Below are 27,809 nucleotides of genomic sequence, written 5' to 3'. Positions count from 1 at the left end.
GAGAGGAAGAGAGCTTGTTTATCTATTACGTTTATTACTTCTCCTATTTGTGTCTCATGTTCTTTATCTCGTGTTTCATCTCTTCGTGTGCCTGCCTCTCTATCTCGCTATGTCTCACTGTCTCCCTGCTAGAGCTAGTGGTGTTGTTACTGTCTCACTTCCTCCTTTTATTCCTTCTCCCATTCTTGTCTCATGTTCCTGTCTCGTGTTTCATCTCTTCGTGTTCCTGCCTTTGTATTCTCAAACACCTCTGCGCTTCATCTCCACTATTTCAAAAGCCTTTATTTAAATTTATACGATTTTTTTAAGGTGTTTTTACGGTTCTATAGGCAGACTGACAAGCTTTCTACATTATTAACTGGAGAAACACTCTTGAAAACCACGCTAATCATCTCTGTGGTCCTTGAAAAATGCCGTGGTGAGAGAGCAAAGTGTTTCTGAATGCGGGCCTATATCTCAGTGTCTCCCTGCGTGTGTCTGGGAGAGAGGAGAGTTTCTGGTGCCCTCCTGGAGTTAAGAAGGGTCGTGATTCAGAGACTTTGTAATGGATGTGTCATGGCCTCGGGGGCAGAAACACCAGTCACCTGTTTAGGGCTAATGATCTTCCAGAGTAATGTGTGCGTGTTTGTGTGTGTGTATGTGAGAAAGAGAGAGAGAGAGAGAGAGCCATATTCAGTTTCAAAGTAAATCTCTCTCTCTCTCTCTCTCTCTCTCTCTCTCTCTCTCTCTCTCTCTCTCTCTCTCTCTCTCTCATTTTTTACCCCATTAACGTTGGCATCCTGACTGTTTTTATTCTTTGTGTGTGTGTGTGTGTGTGTGTGTGTGTGTGTGTGTGTGTGTGTACAAGTGCGGGCGTGCGTATTATTGGTTGGATGTGAGCCCTATGCTTCAATATGTAAACACATGAAACTGTTACAATGCCAGTACGTCACAATTCTTATGATGATGATGATGATGATGATGATGATGATGATGATGATGATGATGAAGAGGAGGTAGTAGTAGTAGTAGTAGTAGTAGTAGTAGTAGTAGTAAGAAAAAATAACTATGACGATAATAAATAATAATAAAAAAAACGTATTTCAGCACAGTAGAGAGAGAGAGAGAGAGAGAGAGAGAGAGAGGAGGGGGGGTTATGGAGTACAGTCACTCTCCCTTCCACCTCACTCAACCTGTCTCCCTCTAGTGTCTGAAATGTCCGCATTCCCGTGACGCGAGCCGCCGCACCTTGAGGAATGGGTGAGGGGAGACGAGGGGAGTGGAAGGGAGGCGCCAAGGGGGACAGAAAGGTGTGGGGAGGGAACACCTGAGGGGAATTTATTGTCTCACGTGTATCCGTTTACCTGCTGCTGGTCTGTGTGTGTGTGTGTGTGTGTGTGTGTGTGTGTGTGTGTGTGTGTGTGTGTGTGTGTGTGTGTGTGTGTGTGTGTGTGGATTAATATGAGCCAGCGAACATTCTCTCTCTCTCTCTCTCTCTCTCTCTCTCTCTCTCTCTCTCTCTCTCTCTCTCTCTCTCTCTCTCTCTCTCTCTCTCTTACCATCCTTTCAAGTCATTCATTCTTTCTTCTTTTATCTTCCTTTGTTAGCCTTTTCCCTTCACCTCACCTCGCCCATCCATTGACGTAGTACCCCATGCCCTTCCTCTTTCATTCCCCTCCCATGTTCCCCTCTCTCGTACCCTCACACTCCCTTCTTCTCCTCCACCCCCTGCTCCTCTTCCCTCTCCCCCACCTGTTCTTAAGCCAAGGCCGCGTCGCCCAGGCCAGGACCACAGATGTTTAGTTGGTGTCTGGCGCTGCTGGGGGAAGGGTGGTCGTTTTGGCATCCTGGGTTTGTGTGTGAGCAGTGAGAGGGTGGAACAGACAGAGGCGAGGTGTGAAGTGTGCGATAGGAGTTCACGTTAGCGCTGCCTTCTTCACTGCTGTTATCTTCCATCCACCCTCCTCGTCTACTTGTATTTGAGGAGAAGATTGAGGGGCAGATAAGGATAGGAGAGTGATAAAGGAAGCAAAGAGAGAGAGCGCGAGCAAAGGGCTGGGGAGGCTAACTGAAGATTCAAGCTGCAGTGTGGCTCCGGTTGTGTTTGGGTCCGTGTGTGTGTGTGTGTGCGTGTATGTGTGTGTGTGACTTCAAGCACTCGTCTCTCCAGCCTGTGTGTCGCCACCCCGTCGTCACCATAGAGAGGACACTTATACTTCGACTTCTTGTGGTTTGTAGGTCAGTTTGTTTTTTGTTTTTCTTTCTTTTTTTATGTAAGGTGAAGGTTGGTGAAGTGATGTGGCTGATAGTTGACCTGTTTTGTGGTGAAGTTGCCATGAGAGTGCAGTGAAGTTGTAATAAGTAACTCAAGTGAACACTGTGGTGGATGTAACATACTGAGAGTTGAAGAAATGACATGGCAGTGTGCAGAGGTGGTTAAAAACTGACATGAAAGTGTGCATATTTTGAGGTGATTGTGGTACGTGACATGACCGGAGGTATCGAGAAAGAGGATGGAAGTGACATGAGAGGACGTTCTGAAGTGGCTGTAGATGTGACATGGCGGGGTTTACGAGGTGGTGACAGACGTAGCTTGACAGGGTGTATCGAGGTGGCTGTGGTGTGGTGTGGAGTGCCATGAGTGAGGGCAGAATGTAGGCTGAAGGGTGAATTGAAATTCGTATGAGATCGTTAATGTGGGGGGAATGACAAAAAACACTTTCACTTTCAAGCGTTATTGGGCGTTCACATAGTAATAACATGAAGGAATGAGCTGGGCCTTATACTGACTGACGTGATTTAAAACAGTAGTGACATGAGGTTGTATTTAGGTTATTTGATTAGACAGTAGTGACATGAGGTTACACTGAGGTTATTTACGTACAAGTTGTGACGTAAGATTTCACTGAGGGGCTTTAAGTCAATACCGGCGGCCTTGAGCGGTGAAGAGGCAGTGAGATGTACGTGCAAGTCACCAAGGACGCTGCTCTCAAACGTTACGGCGTCTTATCTTAGCAACAGTGTACATGCTGTAGTGAAAGTTGCTGAGGTGTTCAAGAGTGTCTTTATGATAGTTCTTGCAAAGAGACGACCTTGCTTGCAGTTGCTTAATGAAATTATCTGTACGAATTGAGTATAATTTTAATAGAGGTTATTTACAGTAAAATAAATCGTTCATTGTTAGATTTTTTTAGTGCGCAGTGTTGGGTTGCTGATAATAAGAAAGGTCTTGTTGTCAGTAGCATTGTTCCCTCATTACGATCACTTTCAAACACCACTGAGATAATGAGATAGACTCCTATTGTTGTTGTTCCTCCATTAGCGGTACATAATCGTCACATGGGAAGCGGTGGCGCAGTGGATAAGGTGGTGAGCGTGTGATTCGGGCAGACGTCCATGCGTAGGTTCGAATCCCACCACGTACCGGCTTGAAACTGTCATTTGTGGAGTGGTTTAAAGTTACCTACATGTCACCATGATACCCAGTTTCTAGGTGGAGATGTAATTGCCTTACACCAAAGATACACTTGGGTGGTGATATGGGCCCTAATTTGGGTACACCACTATAAATAAAATTGCCTGCGCCGCTAATTGGTGGAAGCTGGACAGCGCTTCCCATACTCTTCAAGTAGACCTACAGGCACTATAGGCTATGACAAAAAAAAAAAAACATACAATCATTAAAAAAAAATTTTTTGACAACCCCGGTAACTTATAGACCGTGCGAAAACCGGTTGCAAGTAGACGCGAAGACTGTTATAAGGAATACAAACATTAGTACAAGGAGACAATCAGATTGTACGTATCTAATCTATCATAGCATTTTTTTTTTCTGCCAGCACCTCTTCCTTTCGTGTCTCGTGCCGTGTATCGATAACCAAATATTCCTTTCCGTGTACAAGCGACATGTCATCCATGAGGTAATCTGTGACCTAATCAGACGCATCGCTGCTCATCTATATTCCCTGCACGAAACTCCTGACCGACTTCCTTTCTCCTCATAGAAGTTTATTCATCCACCACTGGAATTTTTCTTTCCTTGATAGCACGCAGTTGTGCTGTCAGTAAAGTGCCGCCAGGAATGTCTCCACAGTTTTATCTTTGATTTTCTGTAGCGCTTCGTGATAGTGTGTGTGTGTGTGTGTGTGTGTGTGTGTGTGTGTGTGTGTGTGTGTGTGTGTGTGTGTGTGTGTGTGTGTGTCTCAAAAGAGAGAGTTTCTTTCTTTCATATTGAATCGTTTGATGTTTGTCTCTTTTTTTTTCCCCATCTCTCCCTTCACATAAACACAAAGACAGAAAAACAGACGGCTGAAAAAAATACACATACAGGCAGACAAAACATGAACAGACAGACCGATCGATGGACAGCCAGGCAAACAACTGGACGAACATACGTACACACATACAAACAAACAGCTGGACAGATACATGTCGTGGGTCGGAGTGTGTGCTGCGGGGCGTGACGGTGTAGTATTACTGGCCATGATGTTTGCCTAGCTAATTAGTCTGTGTTTTCATCACGGTGATTGCTGCATCGGTGGACAGTTGACCAATTAGACACCGATCAGGCCTGGTGATGGCGATGAGCTGATAATGTGCGGCACCAGGAGCCGCCCCCGCTTCCCCACCGCGCTGTGCCCAAGCAGCCTCCACTGAACTAAGCACAGGTTGTCGTGTTTCCCGCCACTGCTTCTGACTGGGGACTATTCTCAAACATTACGGCGCCTTACCACGATTACTTTTGGCACACTGTAGTATTCAAGTTTCGAGGGATGTTTCCATGGGTGAAATGTTTTGCCAAGGATTCTGCATCATTCCTTTGGAAAACATTCGTGAGAACTTAAATCAGTCATTCACCTCTGTGATTAAAAAAAAAAAAAAATGTGAGCTTAGCTGTTGCTCTCACATTCCATTGCCTCGAAGGAATAAGTGTCCTGGAAACGCTCCGCTCTCACCGTCACGATAGGGAGAGAGAGAGAGAGTGTGTGTGTGTGTGTGTGTGTGTGTGTGTGTGTGTGATGTCACGCCTCCCGCACTGCTGTAAGAGGTGCGGCGGTCAGTGGCACACTGGCACAGCTCCCTGGGCGTGCTGCAGCTGGTGCTTGCTCTTTCCTCAAGGTCATATGCCTACTTATATTGTTTTGTGGGATATTACTCACACTGTCGCCCTTCTTTATGCATGAAGTCTGTTTTCTCTCTCAGGTGTGAGTCATGAAACAATCTCCGGGAAAACAAGAAATGTGAGGAAAAGAAGAGGAAGTAAAGAATTATTGTATACTTGTTGTGTGTGTGTGTGTGTGTGTGTGTGTGTGTGTGTGTGTGTGTGTGTGTGTGTGTGCGTGCGTGCGTGCGTGCGTGCGTGCGTGCGTGCGTGTGGCGCACCTGGTCCAGGAAAAATATTTACTGATGAAGTAATTTTGCTGCAAGTAAAGGAGCCGCTCAGCTATTTTCATGAGCTTTATCTCAGCCAGTGAAATATAGGTGTGTGTGTGTGTGTGTGTGTGTGTGTTCATCATGGGCATGTATCTCGGGCGTGTGGGCGGACAGTGAGGTTCTAGTTATTGATCCAGTGTTCCTCTCCTTGCAGATGCGATTGCGGGAGCTGAATCCACCACCACCTCCACCACTACCTCCACCACTTCCTCCTTCCCCACACGTTCCTCCTCCCCCATCGTGAGAGAGGTTATCTGGGTCTGCCTGAGTCCCGCCTGTCCTGCCTCCTTCCGACGCTCCCTTTCCCGTACAGTGCAGGCCACACTCCGGTATCCCTCGTCTCAATCTTGCACAAGCATCATGCGTATGGTCTTCCAAGGACGCACCAGAAGATTCCCGCCGCATTCAGAATTCACGAGATAACTTGGAAGAAAACTGTAACTTCAAGAGGTACAAAAAAAAAAAAACAGCCCAGATTATCCCCTGAAGTGTCTCATGTCATCTGTCTTACTGAGATTTATCCACTCCAGCCCCTGACTGCTGGCTTTTTTCCTGTTTCCAAAGGAGCATTTCATGGACTTTGCTTTTAGTGCGATGTATTAACTAAAAGAAAGAATACTGTTTGTACCCAAACTTCTTTGGTGTATCGTCTCCTTTTCTCAATGTAAAAGAACTTCACCTAATAACTTCTCATCCTTCAGTCATTAGACTTTAAAAAAGAATAGAACTTGAGGCACGCACGAAATTGATAAATCTCAAGTAGCCTGACAGAGGTGCAGTGGACGCAGCCGCACTTCCATCCCTGTAATAGTTTACGGTTGTCTCCCTCGTGATGCTGCCAACCTGTCTGTGATCCCTGCATGCCGCCACATCCACCAAAGAACCTTCCACTCCACTGTCACTGACGCACAACAATTCCTCAGGGCAAGTGTGCTGTCCGCTCGCGGCTTCTCGTATAGCACATCGACTTGGTGAACTATTTTCGAACGTGGAAAGTGCTCGTGTACGTGTGTTTGTTGACCTCTACGATATTCTGCGTGTGTGTGCGTGTGAAGATCCGGTGTCGAGGAACAAGCTGTAGTGCCTACCATTATAGACTTACAACATTACCATCAACAACAAGAACACACTAAGCTGTTGTTAGGGATACTAGAATCACATCAGTTCTCATCTATCAGCTGCTCTCCGTCCATCTGTTCGCTCCGAGATGACTGCCGAGATCCCCCTGACGGAGACCTTGGAGGGGCTGGCTGAGGCCTCCCTCAAACCAACCGACAATGTGGACCAACTCAAGGCCCTCGTCTCCAGACTACACACCAGGATCAAGGCGCAAGGTGAGTCCACCAACACTTGTTCCTACACGATAGTAGTACGTTTTATAGGAAGGTGACTGATGAACTGGCCTTCATCGCACCACATTAATGTAGAACACGAGGCGCAATAAGCAGAGTTACAGACGCTAGAACTCCCACTTGTGACGAGTTCAACTCATTAAATGTTATCGTTGTTATTAGAATCTGTGTCATAAATAAACAGGTAGAGTAGAGATCAAAATAATAGACATTAATTCAATTTGATTTAGATTTATTTACTATAGAAACATTACATACAGGGTTCGCATTCTTAACAATAGTATATGCCTGTTGTGAGAAGACTCGTGGGCATGGGGGTGCAGATTTCCTCCTCCCCCCCCTTCCACACTACTCGAGTAAGCATTAGAGAGTAGTCAAAACAAAAGCCAGCCAGTCAGCAGAGCAGTCGGTGGCGTGGTGGTCATCCGTCAGAGCTTTGTGCCATAAGCGCCGAGTATATTTGTGATCTCCGCGAGCCGCCGCCAGTAAATTTGAGACTTGCCTTCACTTTTTTTTTGCTTCGCCCTCAAGTCTGCCGCGAGATTTACGGGAGATTATTATAAGCTTGGTGGATATTGCGAATGTTGATCTGGTTTATGTGTGAAGAAATAAAGAAGTGCGCTTTATTATTATTATTATTATTATTATTATTATTATTATTATTATTATTATTATTATTATTATTATTATTATTATTATTATTATTATTATTATTATTATTATTATTATTATTATTATTATTATTATTATTATTATTATTATTATTATTATTATTATTGTTCTTGTTGTAGTTGCTGTTGTTGTTATTAACGTTTACATTTTTCTCTGTCCCTTACTGTCACTGTATTCTTGTCATTTATCACTTTATTTCACTATTTATTTATTTATCTATTTGTTATTGTATTATGAACTTTCTTAAATGAACCTCCTCCTCCTCCTCCTGCAACTACATATATACTACTACACCTACCACAACTTTGCTACTGCCACAACTAATATATACTTCATTTAGTAGTAGTAGTAGTAGTAGTAGTAGTGGTGGTGGTGGTGGTGGTGTTGATGGTTTCCGCATGTCTTTAATCACTGGAATTGCTTTTCTTAGGATTATTATATTTTTTTCTTTTGTGTTCCAATTCATGATGCATTGTTCTCTCTTCCTCGAAATGCCTCCCCCACCCCTCATGTTTTGTTATTCATGGTTCAGGGACATGACACACTCTCTCTCTCTCTCTCTCTCTCTCTCTCTCTCTCTCTCTCTCTCTCTCTCTCTCTCTCTCTCTCTCTCTCTCTCTCTCTCTCTCTCTCTCTCTCTCTCTCTCTCTCTCTCTCTGCCACCTACTTGTTCTGTCATCTGGCGGGGAAGGAGCGAAAGGAAGGGGAAATATTATCATACCTTCTCTTTACATTTGAATTCACAGTTACATGAATCAAGCACGAGGGAAAAGCAGGACAAGAAGAGAGAGAGAGAGAAAGGAGAAAGGAGAAAATAAAAAAAGAAATAATTTAGCTCGTGACAGGAGAGAGAATATATACTGTGGTAGACACTGTACTCTCTCTCTCTCTCTCTCTCTCTCTCTCTCTCTCTCTCTCTCTCTCTCTCTCTCTCTCTCACACACACACACACACACACACACACACAGCGTTGGCAGGTGAAGTCTCGTGTTTATAAACTTCACTGGGATTTGGACCTTCAACTCGGCAACACCAAATGCAACGCCTGTGATATTGAGCGGGGTTACTGAGCGGCTTGTTGTTGTTGTTGTTTCTCCTCCTCCTCCTCCTCCTCCTCCTCCTCTTTTTCTTCTTCCTCTAAATTAATTTTTCTTCTTCATTCTTTTTCTTAGTTCCATTCTCTTCTTGCAGTTCTTGATTAATTCGTATTTCTTAATTCTTTCTATTTTCTTCCTCTTATTATTTTTTATTATTATTTTCTTTTTTTCTTTATTCTTCTTTTTTTCAGCTATTATGACCATCATTATTGTCGTTTGCTATTATTATCGTTCTGTTGCTATTGGCTTTTGCTCGTTTCATTTGTTTTTCTTCATCATCATTAGTGTAGTATAAACAGTACATCATTATTATTCATGTTTATTATTATTAACATATGTACATTAATCTATAACCAGAGGAAGACTGTGTCTGCTTCCTGCTGGAGAAGGAAGATGATATTAAAGTAGTAGCTATTCAAAATAAATCTCCCTTTAGTGTTATTTCCTTATCATGTCAGAAAGCATGCTCTCTTTTAATTGCCTTTACTCCCGTCCCTTAATTGGCAATTTTGACGGAGTTTACAAGCAGTCGTTTCTCAGTTATATAAACAGCTCATCTCGGGCGGCGATGTAAGTGGCTGGTGTGCAGAGAGATCCTGGCATGTTTACGTTGATATGTCTCTTGCACTTAATCTGCCACAACTTTCTTCATGTCGACTTCCGCTTCGTGTTCTTATTTAAAAACGTGTCGGCGTCTTATCTTGACTGTTTTTAAGGCTTCCACTGGACGTTACCAAGATTTTCAAGAGAGGATTCATGATTCTAGTGATAGTTTTCAGCACTGCCATTAGGAAAGACACCCACGAAAACTTTTGACTAATCATCTCAGTGGCTTTCGAAATCATGAAGTCTTCACTCTTCAGAAGACCGGAATTTATGTTTACGAGCCTTCATCGTACACACCTTCCCGAGTTCACTCTTTTTCCTTAATGAAAGCAGAAGATTGACAGGTACACATGCTGCGTATCCGTTCTTAGCTGCTTCTTTTCGCAAGGGAGTCGACGGCGGAAGAGCATCTCACATCAGGCGTGTCTAGGAATTGGCCAAACGCCGCGTGACGGTGTTTGTAAATACGGAAAGGGCGGGAACGTCGGGAAGCGGCCAAATCAAAACTGGCAGCGAGTCATTTCTGTAAAGCTGCCTACTCTGTGTATCCGTCTGTCAGTCTGCTTGCCTCATTGTGTTTGTTGCATCTGCCCACACTGCTGCTTCTGACTAATTACTAACCAGGAAAATTAATATGTCCCTATCACCTCTGCTCTTTTCCTCACCACATACCGCTTAACGTGTGTAAGTTTTATTGTATAACCTGCACCGGCCTATATAAACAAACGCAATGTTTTACTTTGTCATCATTTTTTATGTCCCCCATTCACGAATTCAACTTCCTGGATGTATCATCATTCTCTCTCTCTCTCTCTCTCTCTCTCTCTCTCTCTCTCTCTCTCTCTCTCTCTCTCTCTCTCTCTCTCTCTCTCTGTGTGTGTGTGTGTGTGTGTATATATATATATATATATATATATATATATATATATATATATATATATATATATATTTTTTTTTTTTTTTTTTTTTTTTTTTTTTTTCTCCAAAGCCGTGATAGTTAAATTTTCGTCTCTTGAACACGTAGGAATGCATGTTTCATTCCCACAGGTGCTGAGAACCGCCAGGAGGTGGTGTCCTTGATGGCTGCGTCCCAGCACCAGGGAGTGGAGAACCTGGTCAGGGTTATAGAGGTGAGAGTGCTTCCTGCATGTACTTGCCATCTTGTAAGAAAAATATGATAAATATATAGATAAGATATATACAAAATGGTTATCCAATTAAACACAGTAGAGACTTTACAGTTTAGATAACTAATGCAGAGAATTAATGGCTTTAATTTAAATCAACAAAATTTTGATATTACTATTAGATATTTTTCATGAAACAAACATACATCACACAAATATAAAGTATGTATGTAAAACATTTTGTTGTCATGTAGGTAATATAAGTAATACTTAAATGGAATTTTTTAATCAGTTTGCACTTATGATAATGAATTCAGCTTCCAAACAATAACATAAATCTCATTTGTCAATAAAATACTATTATGTTTTCAAGTAAACTTCCATTCTCTAAATTCACAAAAAATCCTGTTGGCAAGATCTTTTTATTTTCAATTCTACATTGTAATGGAACCCTGTCTGAAAAACATTTCCAAGCTTTATTTAGTTGAGAGTGGTACTTTTGTTGTAGAACGTGTATTGTGAAGAGTATCCCTGAAAATCTCTAGTCATGATGTTTAACAAATTTTAAATAATTAACTGAAAAGAAAATGATGGCATATATAAGTGCAATACTGATGACTGAAAAGATTAACATTTTTCTATTTTTCTTACCACTTATTTTTTTCATAGCCATGGTTATTTTTTTCCTTTTTTTCCTCTTACTCAAAAACAGTGTCCTCCCTTGCCTCAGCCATGCATAGCTTGTAGTTCCCATCCCTCCAGCAATGCTTTTTCTCCCCTTAGCATTTTTTTTTTTTTTTTTTTTTTTTTTTTTCTAAGCAGTACCTTTGTCTTCCTTTACCAGTCTTTCCTTCTCAGCAATACACCCCAACAGCATCTGGCTGCTTCTGCAATGTCATTTCTTCTTTCAACAAATACTTTTCCCTCTTCAGCAGTGTCTCTCCTCTCTTCAGCAGTGCCTTTCCTCTCTTCACTCTTCAGTAGTGTCTGCCTCCCTTAGCCAGCCATACCCCTCCTTCATTCAGCTGTGCCTTTCCTCCCCTCAGCTGTGCCGTGACCCCCCACTGGTGGGTGCAGTCTGTGTTCTCCTCCATGACCTTCTCTCACCCAGCCATAAAGGTCTGGACTTTCAGAACTATTTATCAAATCATTTTAGTGTGCAAAATTTGTTGTAATTTTGGTTGAGTATTTTCATTTTATTTATGTATGTTTGAAGATTGCATTTTGTTTGGACTTAAATTATTAATATTATGGTTGTGATCCAGTAGATATTCATGGTGTAGAGTTACAGTTCACTGCAGTGAATTCAATATTTTGTTGTCTTTCAGTGGAGCTACGCCTGGAGGTCCTTCACAAATGCCTGGCTCTCAACACAGCTGAGGTCATTTTCCGCACCCTCAAGACCTTGTCTGCCGATGGTTTGGGAGCCATTGATGTGTGTATCCACCCAGCCTACCAGGTCCTGGCAAAACTGGCATCTAAAGGTGCATATTGAGGGATATTTCCATAAATATCAAACTGACTTGAAAACTCCTTATCATGCCAGGGCTCCTTAAACATCTCTGGCCATAAGCCAGAACAGAAAACATAGCCTACAAACGACACACCTCAATATTTTAAAGTCTTAACAACCACTTTTAGCCATTGCTTTCCTTTGAAGCCTTGATCTAAAATAAATTTATTTGCTCTGCAGCATCCATTCTCTCTCTCTCTCTCTCTCTCTCTCTCTCTCTCTCTCTCTCTCTCTCTCTCTCTCTCTCTCTCTCTCTCTCTCTCTCTCTCTCTCTCTCTCTCTCTCTCTCTCTCTCTCTCTCTCTCTCTCTCTCTCTCTCTCTCTCTCTCTCTCTCTCTCTCTCTCTCTCACTTGCTATTGAGATGCATGTTTGAGAACCTTCTTCTTGGAGGAAATATATTGTCCTTTTGAATATTGATGAAGTTTTTATTTTCATATACCACATTTTTGCAACAGTACAGTATACATAAACTTGTGAGGGTGTATACACTGAATGTATGGGACACTTTAGTATATTGCCAAAAGCATTGTTGGATGAATTTTTCACTGATTCTTAAGATATATTAACCCTAACACAGAGTCAGCAATTTGCAGGAAGATAGTAGACAACATTTAAGTATTAATTGATAAGAAAGTGACCTTAGTTCAATAGCATAAGGAAGAAAACTAGAAATTGCTAACTAAATAAGATATGAAGCTTAGTAACTGCACAAAGGGAAGAATATTTATCTTTATCCTTGCCACCATTAACACGTGCCTCCTTGTGTACCAGAGCCCAAGCTGGCGGTGAGGGCACGTTTGGTCGGGGGCGTGAAGCTGACCCACCAGCTGCTGCAGGCACATAGCAAGAACAGTGTGCCCCTGCTGCCCCTCCTCATGGTTGCCAAATACCTCGCTAAGAACTGTAAGCTGCCCAGTTACTGCACAATACTCTGAGCTCATTGTAATATTTCATCATAATTCATTATTAACAGGAAATCAGTGAAGAATATCAAAATGTCTTATTCAGCCAAGTTTTTTAAATCAATAATAATTTAACATATCTAATATCTTTATCCATCACATGCAAAAAGTCCCATTATTGTTGGAAAGCAAACTATGATTTATTAATTGTTTCTGTACATCCTCTGGGAGTTGACTGAGATGCTCCAAAAATATTACATGTTGTAACTAATTGTAAGACCAAAACATCAGTTTTAAATATAAACTTTTAGATGACCAGAACAAAGTTCAACACCTGGGAAGCTTTTGTTTAGATTTTGGCAGTGTTACAATTGACACTAATGTCAGAAGTTCCACTTAAGACAGCAAGTTGTGTCTTATTTATTATCATTGTCTAAGAACCATCTGACGTTTCAAAGTTAATTTGTCACAGTAGCACCAAGTATTGTGCTAACTCATTATTTACATGTGTGTTTCAGCTACCAACCAGATGATGCTGGGCAAGGAAGGCTGTGTGGCCACCTTGGCGACCATCCTCAGTTCAGTGCCCAAGACTCACTGGGCCAAGATCAAGTTCATCATGGAGGTCTTGGCACTTCTCACAAAAGCTAGTAAGCCATTGCCGCATTTAGTCTTTTATGTCATGTCAGTCATCTGCCTCTTGCTTTTTTGCCTTCTCTTTCTATCCAGGATTGGTGAGGTCTGCTTGAGAAGATATTCAAGTGGATGGACAGAATTAAAGGTTATGAACATGAGCAGTAATGGATGGCTAGAAACCTATTGGTCCTTCTATTGAGTGTCTAGGGAAGGTACTGTAACTTTAAGTAATCAGAAGGTGAAATATGTGAAAATTGAGATGAATGTGATATTTCTCACAAAAAGAAATAGTACTATATCAGATTATGCTTGTTTAGTTTTCTTTCTTGATCTTTACTCAGTATTTAGAGGTGCATTCATAATCAACCACATTTCTCCATTTGATTTATAATAGCCCGTGTAAGACTATGTAATCTCAATCCCACCAACATATTTCATTCCTTCAGTTGATATGTATGTAGAAGCTACCCTTTTTATCTCTGTTTTAACAAATTATTTGTGGATTTGTTACCCTTCTTGGTGGCAGCAGGACGCATCCCATCAGTGGAGTTCACACCCTTCAATATTATATCTGAGGTAGACTTCAAGCTTTGATATTGCAGACCCAAATTCCAACAGTTCTCAGTTTTTCATTCACTTTCAGAGAACATGTAACCATCTGAAATGCAAAAAGAAATATTAAGTTTGTAATTCAGTTTGAGGATAAAAAGGAGATAAAGATCACTAAATTGCTAATCATAGAATTTATTATAGACATCAAATAATCTATTTTGGCTGAAGTTATTTCTAGGACTGCTTGTTGAACTGAAGATTGAGCAATTTAGGGGCAAAGTTTTGGTAAGTCAAATGTTTGAGCATAGCGATTATGAAAAAGTTTTTAGAAAAAGATGAAAAATTATATGCAGCACTTTTACACAAAAAGAAAACAGGATAGTGAGGTTAAGAGAATAGTTGCATGACAGGCATTAACTTTTATGAGATTTATAAAGATTTGCTAAAAGAAGAAAATACATGAAAGGAGTCAGAGAAGAGGAGGAATAATTTCAAGGAAAAGCTAATTTGTGAAGATGTATAATAATAGTGTTATGGATGAAAAATAAGAATCAAGAAAATTTAAATCTAGAGTTACAGTTCAAACTTATAATATCAATTATGATACTGTACTCAGAAAAGGTGAATTAGCCATAGAACTACAAATAGACATTAGTATAGAATAAAGGATTTCTTGAGATATGATAAATATTGAATTGATAATGTTTTAAGGAAGTATAGAAATGATATTGTGTATGTATATACAAGTGAAAAGTGAATGTATGAATGACAGCATCATTAATCTTTCATATAATTACTTTTAGTATTTGGTGTATTTCCTATCTACGTTTTTATGCCATTTGGTACACACTAAAGGAAATATGATAGTTGTACAGAATTAACATTTTTTTTTTATTGTTATTACTGTAAATGTCATTAAAACACTGCTATGTATATTTTGCAGCATGAACAGGTTTTTGTTGAATTTTCAGTCGTATGGAATTTTCTGCTTTCCCTCCCTGCTTGGTTCATCCAACCCACCAAAGTCATATTGTAAATGACATTGTCTCTCTTTTTACATCCATAATGGTAGACCTCCCTATTTTCCCTCCTTTCCCTAAAGCATCCAGATCTGTTTTGCTTCTTGGAATTATGCACCGATTTATTTTCTTTCCAGCAAAGGAGAGCATTCCTGTTTCCCTCTTTTTTCATTAGCAAGCACTTTTCTCTGTAGATTATGTGAGTCCTCGCCTGGCAGCCATTGTCCGGGCTAATGGCCACAGTAAGCTCCAGGCCGTCCTAAACTGTTTCTTTGGTAAGGCATCGTGGTGGTGTATTATGCATCGTGTGAAGGCCTAGTGCATGCAGCTCAGAGTCCAGCCAGCCCTGCCTTAGGGTGGCCATGTAGAATGTATGTACAAAACCAGCATAATCCCTTTAATTTTTATGGAAAAACTCAAAAGATTTTTTACAAGACTATTTAATCTGGATCATACGCTTAAGTTACTGCCTGACTTTGTTCATCATCTTGTGCAGGTCCAGTGAAAAAGCAGACAAGTATAAATGAAATTATGAAGGTATTTACTTAGTTTCCACCTTATTAGTAATACTACTAAGTTCAACTTGAAATTAACCTTCCAAAGCAATCAATACTTAATGAAAGAACAAACAAACATTATTATTTAGGGAACTCTTAATGTAACAGTTGAACATGATTATCTCCACAAACTGGTAAGTAATGAAGCATCTCATGATTCACCATAATCATTGCATCATTTTTGTGATTTGTTGTGTACGTTTTACCCAGAATACTCCAAGAAACTCTTGCCCTCTTGTTCCTTTACTGTAGGGTTCCAGGTACAGCATATAGAACACACTTACTTTTGTGTGATGTGCAAAAAAATTATGTAACTGACAAATATCTGTGAATGGCATGAAAAGAATTGTACTGTGCATGGAGCTGACACCTTTCAACTGAATAAACTTATTCATTTTCTAGTGATGTGCAGTGTGTGTGTGTCTGTGTGTCTGTGTGTGCACATGTATGTGTTTATGTATGTTTGTGTGTGTGTGTGTGCACATGTATGTGTTTATGTATGTTTGTTTGTGTGTGTGTGTGTGTGTGTGTGTGTGTGTGTGTGTGTATTTACCTAATTGTATTTACCTAATTGTAACATACGGGAAAAGAGCTATGCTCGTGTTGTCCCGTCTCCATATCTATTAATGTCCAGCTTTTTCTTAAAATCATGAATATTCCTTGCGTTGACCACTTCCACGTCCTAAACTATTCCATGCTTCCACCCTTCTATGAGGGAAGCTATATTTTTTCACATCTCTCCTATAAGTGGCCATTTTTAGTTTTTTCCCATGCCCTCTCGACATTCTTCCATTCCACATACACAGATCTTCCCTATCCATTTTTTCCATGCCAATCATCACTCTGTATATTGCTATCAGGTCTCCCTTTCTCTTCTGTTTTCCAGGGTTGGAAGTTGCATTCTTTTCAGTCTGTCTTCATAAGTCAAATCTCTTAAGTCAGGCACCATTTTCGTTGCAGCCCTCTGTACTTTCTCTAGTTTCCTTATGTGTTTCTTTAAGTTCGGAGCCCACTGTATTGTTGCATATTCAAGCCTCGGTCTTATCATTGCAGTAATTATTTTCTTCATCATTTCTTCATCTAGATATACGAACGCCACTCTTATGTTCCTCAATAAGTTCAATACTTCTCCAATTATTTTGTTTATATGTCTCTCTGGCGATAGGTCATTGGTAATTGTCACCCCAAGGTCTTTTTCTTCATGACTGGTTTTATGTCTTCATTTCCTATCTTGTACATACTCCTGATTCTTCTTTCACTCTTGCCAAACTCTATTTTCTTGCATTTTGTCGTGTTGAACTCCATTTGCCATGTACAGCTCCATTTCCATATTCTGTCCAAGTCTTCCTGGAGTAGTTCGCAATCTTTGTCACATCTCACTTTTCGTAACAATTTTGCATCGTCTGCAAATAGGCTCACATAACTGGACACCCCATCCACCATGTCATTTATGTAGACTGCGAACATTACTGGTGCCAACACTGATCCCTGTGGAACTCCACTCTCCACCAATCCCCATTCTGATGGTCTGTCCTTAATTATTGTTCTCATTTCTCTTCCTACCAAAAAAGTCTTCCATCCATTTTAGTAAACTGCCATGCACTCCTCCTACCATTTCAAGTTTCCAGATCAGTCTCTGGTGTGGTACCTTATCAAAGGCCTTTTTTAAATCCAGATATATTCCATCAGCCCAACCATCTCTTTCCTGTATTACAGTGTGTGTGTGTGTGTGTGTGCATTTACCTAGTTGTAGTTTTACAGGGCCTGGGCTTTATGCTCGTGTGGCTACGTCTCCATATCTACACATATCCAATTTTTCTTTAAAACTATGCACACTCGTTGTTGACACCACTTCTTCACCCAAACTGTTCCAAGTCTCAACACATCTTTGCAGGAAACTATATTTTTTAATATCTCTTAGACATCTTCCCTTCCTCAACTTTTTACTATGCGATCTTGTGCTTTGAATGTCATATTCTTTTCTCAGGATCAGATTCTCATTATCCACTTGGTCCATTCCATTGATCAATTTATAAACTTGTATCAGATCTCCTCTCTCCCTTCTCTGTTCCAGGGTTGGTAGATCCATAGCCTTTAGTCTCTCCTCATATGTCATCCCTTCAAATTCTGAAACCATTCTTGTAGCCATTTTTTGTAGTCTCTCCAGCTTCCTTATGTGTTTCTTTTTTGTGAGAGGTCCACACTACTCCTGCATATTCCAATCTGGGTCTAATTATAGTACTTATCAGTTTCTTCATCATTTCTTTGTCCATGTAGTGAAATGCTGTTCCAATATTCCTTAGCAAATTATATGTCTCTCTGAAAATTCTATCAATATGGCTTACTGGTTGATTATTTTCTTCCATCGTCACTCCCAAATCCTTTTTCTTTTTTACTTGCTCCATTTCTACTCCATCTCCCATCTTATAGATTCCCAGTGGTCATCTTTCACTCTTTCCCATATCCATGACATGGCTTTTGTCCACATTGAATTCCATCTTCCACTTTTTACTCCTGTGTGTGTGTGTGTGTGTGTGTGTGTGTGTGTGTGTGAGGGTAGAGAGAGAGATAATGGGCATAATTATATTTCCTTGTCTTTTAAAGCATCATAAGCATTCATTTAATTTTTTGACGGTCAAGAATGCTTTCAAGGCACCTCACTGGGAGATTATATAAAAATATCATTCTTTATTTTATTTTATTTATTTATTTATTTATTTTATTTATTTATTTATTTTATTTTTTTTTTTTTTTTTTACTATTTTTTAAGTCTATTTTAGTTGGTATACTTAGTAGCCCATAAACCATCCTAGATTGTGTTTCATCCGTTCTCATGCATTGTTGAAAACTTGATATTCTCTCTCTCTCTCTCTCTCTCTCTCTCTCTCTCTCTCTCTCTCTCTCTCTCTCTCTCTCTCTCTCTCTCTCTCTCTCTCTCTCTCTCTCTCTCTCTCTCTCTCTCTCTCTCTCTCTCTCTCTCTCATATTGTACTATCCTGTGCATTACAGAAGCAGAATAATCATAGTAATGATGTAAGCGAACAGCATGCCATAAAGTGAGGCATGTTTTCTTGTGGAATATTGTAAGGGTTTCTGTAGTTCATTAAAACCTGTGGCATTTAGATTGAGTGAGCCAAGTGAAGTGAAGGACTGAATGAAACTTATGTCCTAATGATAATAATTGTTATTAGACACACTATCCTTTCATAACTTGTCATAATTCACATGCTGTCATTTTCATTGATTTAGTAAGATGTGTTTGAGTGATACATTTTGAAAACTAGATTTTAGAGTGCATGAACTTGCCCTTTACTTACTAAATGCGTGTAAGTATGTATGATTTATAAACATATACATTCATGAACCATTCATCAGATGTGATACACATTTATTTCTTAGCATGATATGTATTTGTATAATGGGACTTTTACTGCCACATACTTTATATCTTTCATTATGTGCAACTTTTTTATTTTGGTATTAGTTTTATTCATGGAACTTTTTTTCATTAATACATATTTTTACTTGTTAAAAGAGGAAGTTACAAGTCTTAAATGTAAATTTGATACATATTGATAGGATTGAAGATTATATATATCTACCCCTTAAAACAAATTTAAAATCTGTCTAAAAATATTGCATTATAATTTTTGCTTATTCTAATATTCTTCAGGTTTGTTGTTCTTGAAGTACAATGAGACACACACTGAAGAATTTAAACATTTTGTCCAGTGAGATTTCCCATTGTGTTAAAACTTTTCAATAAAGTTTAGCAACTACTTTTATGATCTAGCTTGTACAGTCCTTCTCACAGCTCTCAGAGACTGCATGATGTACCTCACCATCTTACTCATCCTCACAGAGAGCAATGTGATTCGCCTAGTGCGTGAGTCTGGGCTGCAGCGTGTCTTAGCTCTCTTGGACTCCTGGGAGAAGGTGGAGCGGCGCCATCAAGTGAAGCTGATCCGGGGCATCCTCAGCACTCTCTCCCACGTGTGTGACTCAAGTGAGATGCATTACTTTGGTGTTGAGAGACCTCGTCAAGTTTTAGAGAGCATGAGTAAAGGATGTAAATCCACATCTGCTTAAGCTCTAACAAAGTCATTATTGATACAAGATCCAAACACATATGTAATGTATTTTTTGTGAAGGCACTATTGGTCTAGTGTATATAGCTTTATTGAAAGACCTTTTTTGTTTTAATTGTGCATTTCAGGGTGGATAAGGGTAATTAGTATGTTCAATAAACCAAACAAGCCCTACTATCTACCTTCTCCAGAGCATGGGCGCAAGGCTGTGTTATCCCTGAGTGGTGTTGAGATAGTGCAGCGCTTCATTCAAATGTGCCCTGCTGACAAAAGATTTGACAACAACCTTGCCAGTGCAACCAATGTATTTCTCAAGTGTATAAGCAAAGGAGAGTTACCAGTTGCTTCCACCCGAGGTGCTGTTACTTTCCAGGTGCCAAACAGGGATTCATCACAAACACCTTCAGGTAATATGTAATCATGTACAGATACTTCTGTCATTTATTATGCACAGATGATTAAGGTACCTGTGTTGTAAAGTGGATATGTCATAAGTGTCTTATTATAATTCATAGTGTATGTATACCATGATTTTCATGATCATAATGGGTATAAAATATACTGAGGTTTTAGTAATATTTTGTAGAAATTTCAAATATGAGATTAAGGCTTAAATAATAGATGGAGACATCCTACAGGGAAGTTGATACTTTTGTATAGGAAAATGAAAAGCTGAATAGAAGAAAGTGAGCATCTTTCATATAAGTTTGTGCTTACAGATATTCAGGGTGATCCATCAGGACTAGATGTAGACTCCTCAGAAGATGAGGGTGAATATGATGTTGAAGCTGAAGATGAAGATGTTGAATTGCAAAAAGACTTTAAAGGATTCAGCATCACTACTGAGTATACCCCAAAGCAGATAAGGGAAGATGAGTTACTCAAATTTACTCCTTTGTTTCCTGAACTTAATGACTTTCAGGTTCAGTCCAGCACAAAATTTAAAGATTCTATTTTATCATCCAGCAAAGGTAAGTTAGTTATGAATATTTTTATCCACTTCAACCTATATCTATTTTTCTTATATTCAAGTAATGATATCCATTATTAAAATATCAACTTGTTTGACTCATCCAATTCAAATATAGAATATAATTTTACTGATGATCAATGACAGTGCTCAAGTCTGTTGTTCAATATGTGTTGCTCCAGACTAAGCTTCTAAAACACTGTACCAACTATCCTACCATTCCTTCATACAGGAAGTGTGAGAGAGGGTGTAAGTGTGGCCAATGCTGAACAGTACTTTAAAGCCTCAGATAGTACCAGAACCCTTATTAACTTTGTGAAGGTGGCTTATCCTGACATGGTAGGAGCCCAAGGATCTTCCCAACTTGAAGAGCTCTATGAAAAGGATCGCAAGGTTTGCAGGTCAGAACATCAAAGAAGGCTTATTCTGACAAGCCTTATATAGGAAATCTTATTTTGTGAGAGTGTGATATCTGCTCTACATTAGAAATATTCATGTACATGTACATACAGCTATCTAAAATCTTTTTTTGAGGAGTATTAGCCAAGAAAATGACATCTCATCTCATATTGCAGAAATAAGAATATAAAGAAGGTCTCCAGTTCCCTCAGTTGGTTCTTTGAATTACCCTTGATGATATATAAGCATAAGAACAATGTTGTTATATCCTGGCCAAGGAGTGTGTCACCTATCCATAGAGATATATAATATGTTTACTCTCACTGCAGTAAAATGTCTGTTACATGAATTTAAAGACACAGTGTATTGTAGTATATGTATATGAGAGGTTTTATTTAGATAATCACACAAATGAAGCTATATTAATTAAATAAATTTTTATTTAATGTCTAAAGTGTACAACTACCTCCCACAGAAGCAAAGCTATTGCCACTGTGGAACGAGTTCTCCACCCTGAGGTGTATCTGGAACGTGTGGTATATGACCTTGACTACCTGCTGGAGACAGAAGACTCCCACCAGCAACTTATCACTTCCTCTGCTTCCCTTCCTAAGTATGTTTTGTATCTTGCTAGCACCACTCTACTAATATTCATAAGTTCCTGCATATTTCATATTTGTTTGATTTAACAGCAACTTAACAAAATTTGACATTTTCATAGTTTATATCCTTCTAGACAGATTTCTATGACGATAATGATGTGCCATTATTCATGATAGAAATGTCTCATCCATTACCTTCATACAATGATATAGCATAACATACTAAATGACAGTATTTTTGGATATGTTCCTGTATGTCATCCTTATAGACCACTCAGCAACTTGGATGAGAGACGTGTGGGTAAGATGGACATGGCCGTGAACCACCTCAATTTTGAATCCAGATTCGAGTGTGGAAATTTACGACGAGTTATTCAAGTAAGCTTAGATAATAACTTCAGCATACTATTCTTCACATTGCTTGCTATGTGTGGCTTGTATCTTTGTGCATGACAGATTTTACATACATACTATATTCATTGCTAACTCTCAGTTCATTAGTTGTTACTCCTCTTTCTCTCTTTCTTAAGATAGGAAATTGTGAAGAATTAGGAAAAATTAGATGGAAAATTGTAAAGAGATTTGTGAGTAGATTGATGACAAATATTAGCTGTGAACCTGTTCTTTAAAGAGGAAAATTATCAAGGAAGTAGGTTAGGTGCCAGATGTTAGCTTTCCTGACAAACATACTCAACCAAAACTGGATGTTCCTTCACCCCAGGCCTCCAAGACGGAGTATGACTTGATTCTGAATGCTGACGTCAACTCCTCTCATCACTATCAATGGTTCTACTTTGAAGTGAGCAACATGGAAGCCAACACACCCTATGTCTTCAATATAATTAACAATGAAAAGCCTAACAGTGAATTCAATTTTGGTAAGTTGATTTCATATTACGTATTTTAATGTATGTTAATTATATAATGATATTGAAAACTTACTGAAATGTAGCCTCAGATATTTATGTTCTCTCTCTCTCTCTCTCTCTCTCTCTCTCTCTCTCTCTCTCTCTCTCTCTCTCTCTCTCTCTCTCTCTCTCTCTCTCTCTCTTTTTTTTTTTTTTTTTTTTTTTTTTTTTTTTTATAGGGATGAAGCCGGTAATGTTCAGTGTGCAAGAGGCCATGGAGGGACGAGGCATGTGGGTACGCACTGGCTATGACATCTGCTATCACAAGAACCACTTTTCCCGTGTCCCAAAGACTCATGATCCCACTCGCTCCAAGAGATCAGCTGCAAGTGCCTGCTACTATACAGCCACTTTTACTGTAGTCTTCCCTCATGCCTATGATATCTGCTACATCGCATATCATTATCCCTACACCTACACTCGTCTCAAGGTTAGTTTTCCAGTGATAATAAAAACTCTTAAATATTCATACTTTAAGTGTTGAGTTATGTACTTTTCTCTTTTTCAATATTCATATTATTTAAAAAGGAATTATCACATACATCACCACTTTGCCTGTAGCATTATTTTCTGCAGTATGTAGACTGGCAGTGACATGTCTTATTTTCTTGACAGCCACATTTGGTATTTTGGGTGATGACTTCACATTAATATCTTTCTTTAGAAATTACCATTTCTAAGTTAGGTTTATTTTTTAAAGTTGCTTTTTTATCAGGCTTACCTGAATCGGCAAGATGCAAGGGAGCTTTCCAGTCACGTGTTTTACAGCAATCAGGTTTTGTGCCACACCCTGAATGGAAATCCTGTCCCCGTCCTAACTATTACTTCCAAAAATAATATTAAGGTAAGATTTTAATCCATAATCATCTTAAATGTTCAAATGAGCATAAGTAGTACACATGCACTTCAACCATGTTCAGCTTCTGTTGTTACCATAGTATTTTAAAAATCATAATCAGTTTAATGAATCTTGCATTTATGCTTGCAGATGTTTGAAAACTTAATTTTGACTGTAGTTTCTTTTTCTTTTTTCAGTTTTCTTTTACAGTATTATCTGAAAAGAATTATATTTCCATGTTACTAAAAGCAGGTAAAGAAAATACATAAGATACTAATGTGGATCATATGTTTACCTGACTGTTGTTCTCCATCTGTAGGATAAAGAAGTGATCTTTTCACTGGCCGAGTTCATCCAGGAGAGAGCAACTCCTCCTGGGTGATGGAAGGTGTACTGGACCAGCTGTTGCGGGAGTCTTCCATCTCGAACCAGCTGCTCGACAAGTTCATCTTCAAGATAGTTCCCATGCTTAATCCAGAAGGAGTCATACATGGAAAGTAAGTACAATACTATTTTACTATATGGTACTTTTTTTATTCATTCTTAATTTTACATCATGAAGATCACCAGAATTTTTGCCACTCACATAATATATAGTGAGGTCATTATGACACTATGACCTCATATACATCACGTTATTGACAGCATGTTACTATGAATGGTGCAAAATGCTATTATCATGAAATGAAGCATCATAAACATACAGAAACTGAAACAACATGTGGTACTAAAGAATGGCATCAAGAGATTCTCAGAGATGAGAAAGAATTATTTTGATCGTTCATCCAGAAGAGCCCAACTAAATGTTTCCTTTCTGCTGAGGGGTCTTCGGATTGTAAAGTTTGTGGATGCCTCAGCTTGCAATGGGATGGAAGAGGATGAGGAAGGAGATGAAGACAAAAACTCTCTAGTTGGAGGAATGAGGAGTTGTAATGGAGAAATGGGTCCAGACTCAAGTATCTCATTGTTATGGGCTGCAGGTTCTGAGTTCAGTTGCACGATAGACTTGACTTCATCAGGTCTTGACTGTGGAATGATGGTCACCTCTTCCAGCTGATCATCTGGGAGGATTGTAGGCATTGTTTTTAGTGGCATTTGTGTTGTAGGACGAGTGTCATCCTCATATGTTGTGGGGATCACTGTTGTAGTGCTGCTTGTTGTTATAACATGTTGCTGAGATGGAGTTGTTGGCTGATGAGCTCCTGGTTGTGTTGGTGAGTCTGTTGTCTTAGGCTGTTCAGTTTTCTGTGCAGCTTGACTCTGTTGTTGCTGGGAGCCTGAGCGATGAGATGGTTTGATTCCTTGATGAGTTATCCTGGGTGTAACAGGCAAACTGCTGTGGGAAAATATATTTTTGTTATCATTATTTGAGAGAGAGAATACACATAGAAAAGTACATTTTCAGTGTATTATAACAAAAATAAAAAAGTTACTTAAAATTAGTTTTCTCATGCTAAAGAAATTGAACGAAGAAGCAAATATTCTCACCACAGTGTTTCTATGGCTGGATCATTGTCTTTAATTTGACAAGAGAAAGAGATTGACAGATTGGCATAATCACAGAAAATTGAGAAAAATAAGAGATGTGAAATTCATAGGAAAATGTTAAGACATTTATTCATTCTTTTGTGGAAAGTTGTAGAGAGATATAGTATGTTGCTTTCATAGGTTAATTGAGAAGGATGTCATATAATGATCCACCATTGTATTAGTCTTAGACCACAGATATTGAAGGAATAGATGAAAAGGAAGATTACCATGAGATGTTTAACTTTGAGATAGTATTCTCATTGAAATTGAATATTCTTTATGGGAGCTGGAAAACTCATTCATGCACACTTAAATACTTAAGACATGTATTAGTAAAAGGAAGGAGAGTAATTTCACCTTTAGATGGCCATCTAACACTGCTAATAACTATGAAGCAGCTGAGCTTAGTTGATGTACAAAAGCACTGAGCCTATAAACTTTACCTGTCTTACCCCTGAGATGAGCCCCGGTTGGCGCTCACAAAATTGACGAAGAAGCACCGTGTCAGTTCACAGATAAAGAATTTCTCCTGCATACAGTCCTCTGGCACCCAAGCCCCATTATTTACACTCATACACGCAGCTGTTGACTTGCTGTGGGAAGGAGCAAAGTTAACTTAGGAATTTTCATTAGTATCAGAAGTTATTTAATTAGCAAAAACTCTAAAAAAAAAAAATCAATGATATACATGAATTCTATATGTTTGTTTTGTAAGATAATAGTGGTATACTGGTGCCCAGACTCATTTCACAAATGCTTTATACATATGTATAAGTATATTAAGTTTGTTGAACATGAATTGCACAAGTTACAAGGAATAAAAAAAAAAAAAAAATAGTAGTAATGTTGTTGTACTGTATTATCAAGGAAAGTTAGACTTCATCACCATACAGGAGATTACCTTATTAGACGTGGAAAATAATGATGATGACAGTGGAGAACAAGATGTGCAGTTTCATAATGAAAGTGATGTGCGTGTGTGTATTTTATTAGTTGTATTTCACAGCAAAAGACTTATGCTTGTGCTGTCTTGTTTCCATATCCACAAGCATCCAGCGTACCTTTAAATTTGTGTATATTCATTGTTTGAACCAGTGTGTGTGTGTGTGTGTGTGTGTGTGTGTGTGTGTGTGTGTGTGTGTGTGTGTGTGTGTGTGTTTACCTATTTGTGTATTACAGGACCTGAGCTAAGCTCTCTGTGTCCTGTCTCCTTGTCCACTCCTGTCATATCTGTGTGTGTGTGTGTGTGTGTGTGTGTGTGTGTGAAAAGTAGAAGCACACTTACGTGAAAGACTCGTCATGCACCCAGAAGTTGAAGGTGGTGTTGAAGCGCTGCCCAGTGGCCATCCACATCCAGAGGTGAGAGCCCAGCTGGTTACCACTCGTCCAGTAGTCCCGGTCACTCAAACCTGAAAAGTGTATCATACATTCACTTGAGACACAGTTTCTCTCTCTCTCTCTCTCTCTCTCTCTCTCTCTCTCTCTCTCTCTCTCTCTCTCTCTCTCTCTCTCTCTCGACTCACGGTTGGCAGCAAGATAGGAGTTTATGAGCTCAGCCTCCTCAGCAGTGCCTATGCTGAGAAGCTCCATGCCAATGGTGCGACAGTACTGGTAGGCGAGGAACCAGTTGAGGCTGGGCACGTAAGGCGAGGTCTGGGAGATGAAATAGCGAGAGCCTGCCAAGTCAACAGTCTCTACACTTCGCTGTCCTGAAACAGTACATAATATGCAGGATTACTAAGAAATATGGATGCATGGTTCAGTTTTGTTTGCGTACGAGAGAGAGAGAGAGAGAGAGAGAGAGAGAGAGTCATTAGTGGAGTTTGAAAAGTGCTGCTGTAGAGAAATCGGTTGTGCTCAAAGAAAATTACTAATAAAGAAAACAAAACCTTCAGTAAATACAGTATATGAAAGATTAAAATAGTATGTGTGTGTGTGTGTGTGTGTGTGTGTGTGTGTGTGGTGATGAGTAATGGCCATGGACTTCAATGATCTCAACCGTGGAGGGACGGTGTATATAATTCATCAAGGGAGCGCCATCTCATTCACGTCACTATGTCATTCCTCGAAAAAAATGTATTATATTAAATCATTACTCATGCAGCCACAATCTTTGAATGGAGTGAGAAATGCTCGTCTGAAATTCACTTTTTTTTTTTTTTTTTTTTTTTCTTCATAAGCTTAGGAATGCAATGTGTTTGTACTGATTAATGCGCAGATCCCACTTAAAGGAGCGTGGTATCTATTTCTCAATCACTAAGTCAGCACAGTCATGGATGTGGTGCATTAATGTTCACCACTGCACTCTGTCCTTGAATGGAATAGTATAAGTAAATACTTAGACATGCGCAGTCATGTCGTACACGCGTCAGTGCGTCACCACTTTGCCTTACACTCGTCTAGAACGTGGTTGTGTTTTATATTTTTTATGTCTCAAGTACAGCGATGAATATATTAGACATCATCACTTAAATATCTCCGTGTGACGCCTTGCTTTGCTTGTCCCTGTAATGACACACAAAAAAAAAAAAAATCATAGATAAACTGCAATTCACTCTTCCGAAGATGAGCGACGCTTACCTGCGGAGAGTGAGACAAGCACCAAGACCGCTCCTGGAACCAGCCACCGCATCTTGGCTCACGAGTGGATGAGCAGACGTGAAGATCTTTGTATTATTTCAGTTCCCTGTGGTGCCTGTAAAGGCTGCACATACAGTATGCCCAGGGAGAAAAAAAAAAAAGATTAGCAGTGATGCGTGTATGTCTTCCTTGCACTGCCGCTGCCGACAGACTGACTGCCCCTCTGATTATGTCCTTGACCGTCCTCACCCACCTGCCTGCCTACCCTTCCTCCTCCTCCTCGTCCTCCTCGTCCTCCACACTCCCACCATGCCTCCCACCATCCCATCTTCCTACAGTATAAAAAAAAGTTGAGTTGATATTAAAATCCCTCGTCGGTAAATGTAAGTTGCGGTATCAGAATAATAGAAATTTGTTCACGAATACTCTTCTATTCGGGTATGAAGGAA

The 27,809-nt window shown here is 39.5% G+C and overlaps 2 protein-coding genes across 7 annotated transcripts in view; one reads left to right on the top strand and one right to left on the bottom strand.

Moving 5' to 3' along the window:
• LOC123517492 (cytosolic carboxypeptidase 1-like) overlaps positions 1 to 23,710 on the top strand; it is a 53,043-nt gene extending 29,333 nt beyond the window's left edge. Inside the window, exons 1-18 of one of the 3 annotated variants that reach the window (XM_045277600.1) lie at positions 1,795 to 2,217; positions 5,567 to 6,746; positions 10,187 to 10,269; positions 11,313 to 11,385; positions 11,595 to 11,750; positions 12,552 to 12,683; positions 13,201 to 13,332; positions 15,084 to 15,164; positions 19,308 to 19,451; positions 19,725 to 19,940; positions 20,253 to 20,504; positions 20,736 to 20,904; positions 21,378 to 21,515; positions 21,774 to 21,882; positions 22,226 to 22,382; positions 22,592 to 22,842; positions 23,128 to 23,256; positions 23,570 to 23,710. In XM_045277600.1, the coding sequence (XP_045133535.1) occupies positions 6,620 to 6,746; positions 10,187 to 10,269; positions 11,313 to 11,385; positions 11,595 to 11,750; positions 12,552 to 12,683; positions 13,201 to 13,332; positions 15,084 to 15,164; positions 19,308 to 19,451; positions 19,725 to 19,940; positions 20,253 to 20,504; positions 20,736 to 20,904; positions 21,378 to 21,515; positions 21,774 to 21,882; positions 22,226 to 22,382; positions 22,592 to 22,842; positions 23,128 to 23,256; positions 23,570 to 23,632 (2,412 nt within the window). In that variant the 5' untranslated portion in view covers positions 1,795 to 2,217; positions 5,567 to 6,619 and the 3' untranslated portion in view covers positions 23,633 to 23,710. Of the gene's footprint in view, positions 1 to 1,794; positions 2,218 to 5,566; positions 6,747 to 10,186; positions 10,270 to 11,312; positions 11,386 to 11,594; positions 11,751 to 12,551; positions 12,684 to 13,200; positions 13,333 to 15,083; positions 15,165 to 19,307; positions 19,452 to 19,724; positions 19,941 to 20,252; positions 20,505 to 20,735; positions 20,905 to 21,377; positions 21,516 to 21,773; positions 21,883 to 22,225; positions 22,383 to 22,591; positions 22,843 to 23,127; positions 23,257 to 23,569 lie in introns of those variants that run through there. The other 2 variants (XM_045277599.1, XM_045277601.1) reach the window with 2 other exon arrangements.
• Positions 23,711 to 23,762: 52 nt separating this feature from the next.
• LOC123517493 lies at positions 23,763 to 27,592 on the bottom strand. Of its 4 annotated transcripts, none has more exons than XM_045277602.1 (5): positions 27,361 to 27,592; positions 26,304 to 26,489; positions 26,066 to 26,189; positions 25,233 to 25,373; positions 23,763 to 24,586 (listed from the first exon to the last, which is right to left on the bottom strand). In XM_045277602.1, exons 1-5 carry the CDS (start codon positions 27,410 to 27,412, stop codon positions 24,019 to 24,021), a joined length of 1,071 nt encoding a protein of 356 aa, XP_045133537.1. In that variant the 5' UTR covers positions 27,413 to 27,592; the 3' UTR covers positions 23,763 to 24,018. The 4 variants fall into 4 exon arrangements, with proteins under 4 accessions (XP_045133537.1, XP_045133538.1, XP_045133540.1 ...); XM_045277603.1 differs by having other exon boundaries at positions 23,763 to 24,583; XM_045277605.1 differs by having other exon boundaries at positions 24,419 to 24,583; positions 25,224 to 25,373; positions 27,361 to 27,591.
• Positions 27,593 to 27,809: the final 217 nt, after the last annotated feature.

The sequence above is a fragment of the Portunus trituberculatus genome, chromosome 42, assembly GCF_017591435.1.
Source record: "Portunus trituberculatus isolate SZX2019 chromosome 42, ASM1759143v1, whole genome shotgun sequence".
Classification (NCBI taxonomy): domain Eukaryota; kingdom Metazoa; phylum Arthropoda; class Malacostraca; order Decapoda; family Portunidae; genus Portunus; species Portunus trituberculatus.
This window is presented reverse-complemented; position numbering and strand designations above follow the sequence as displayed.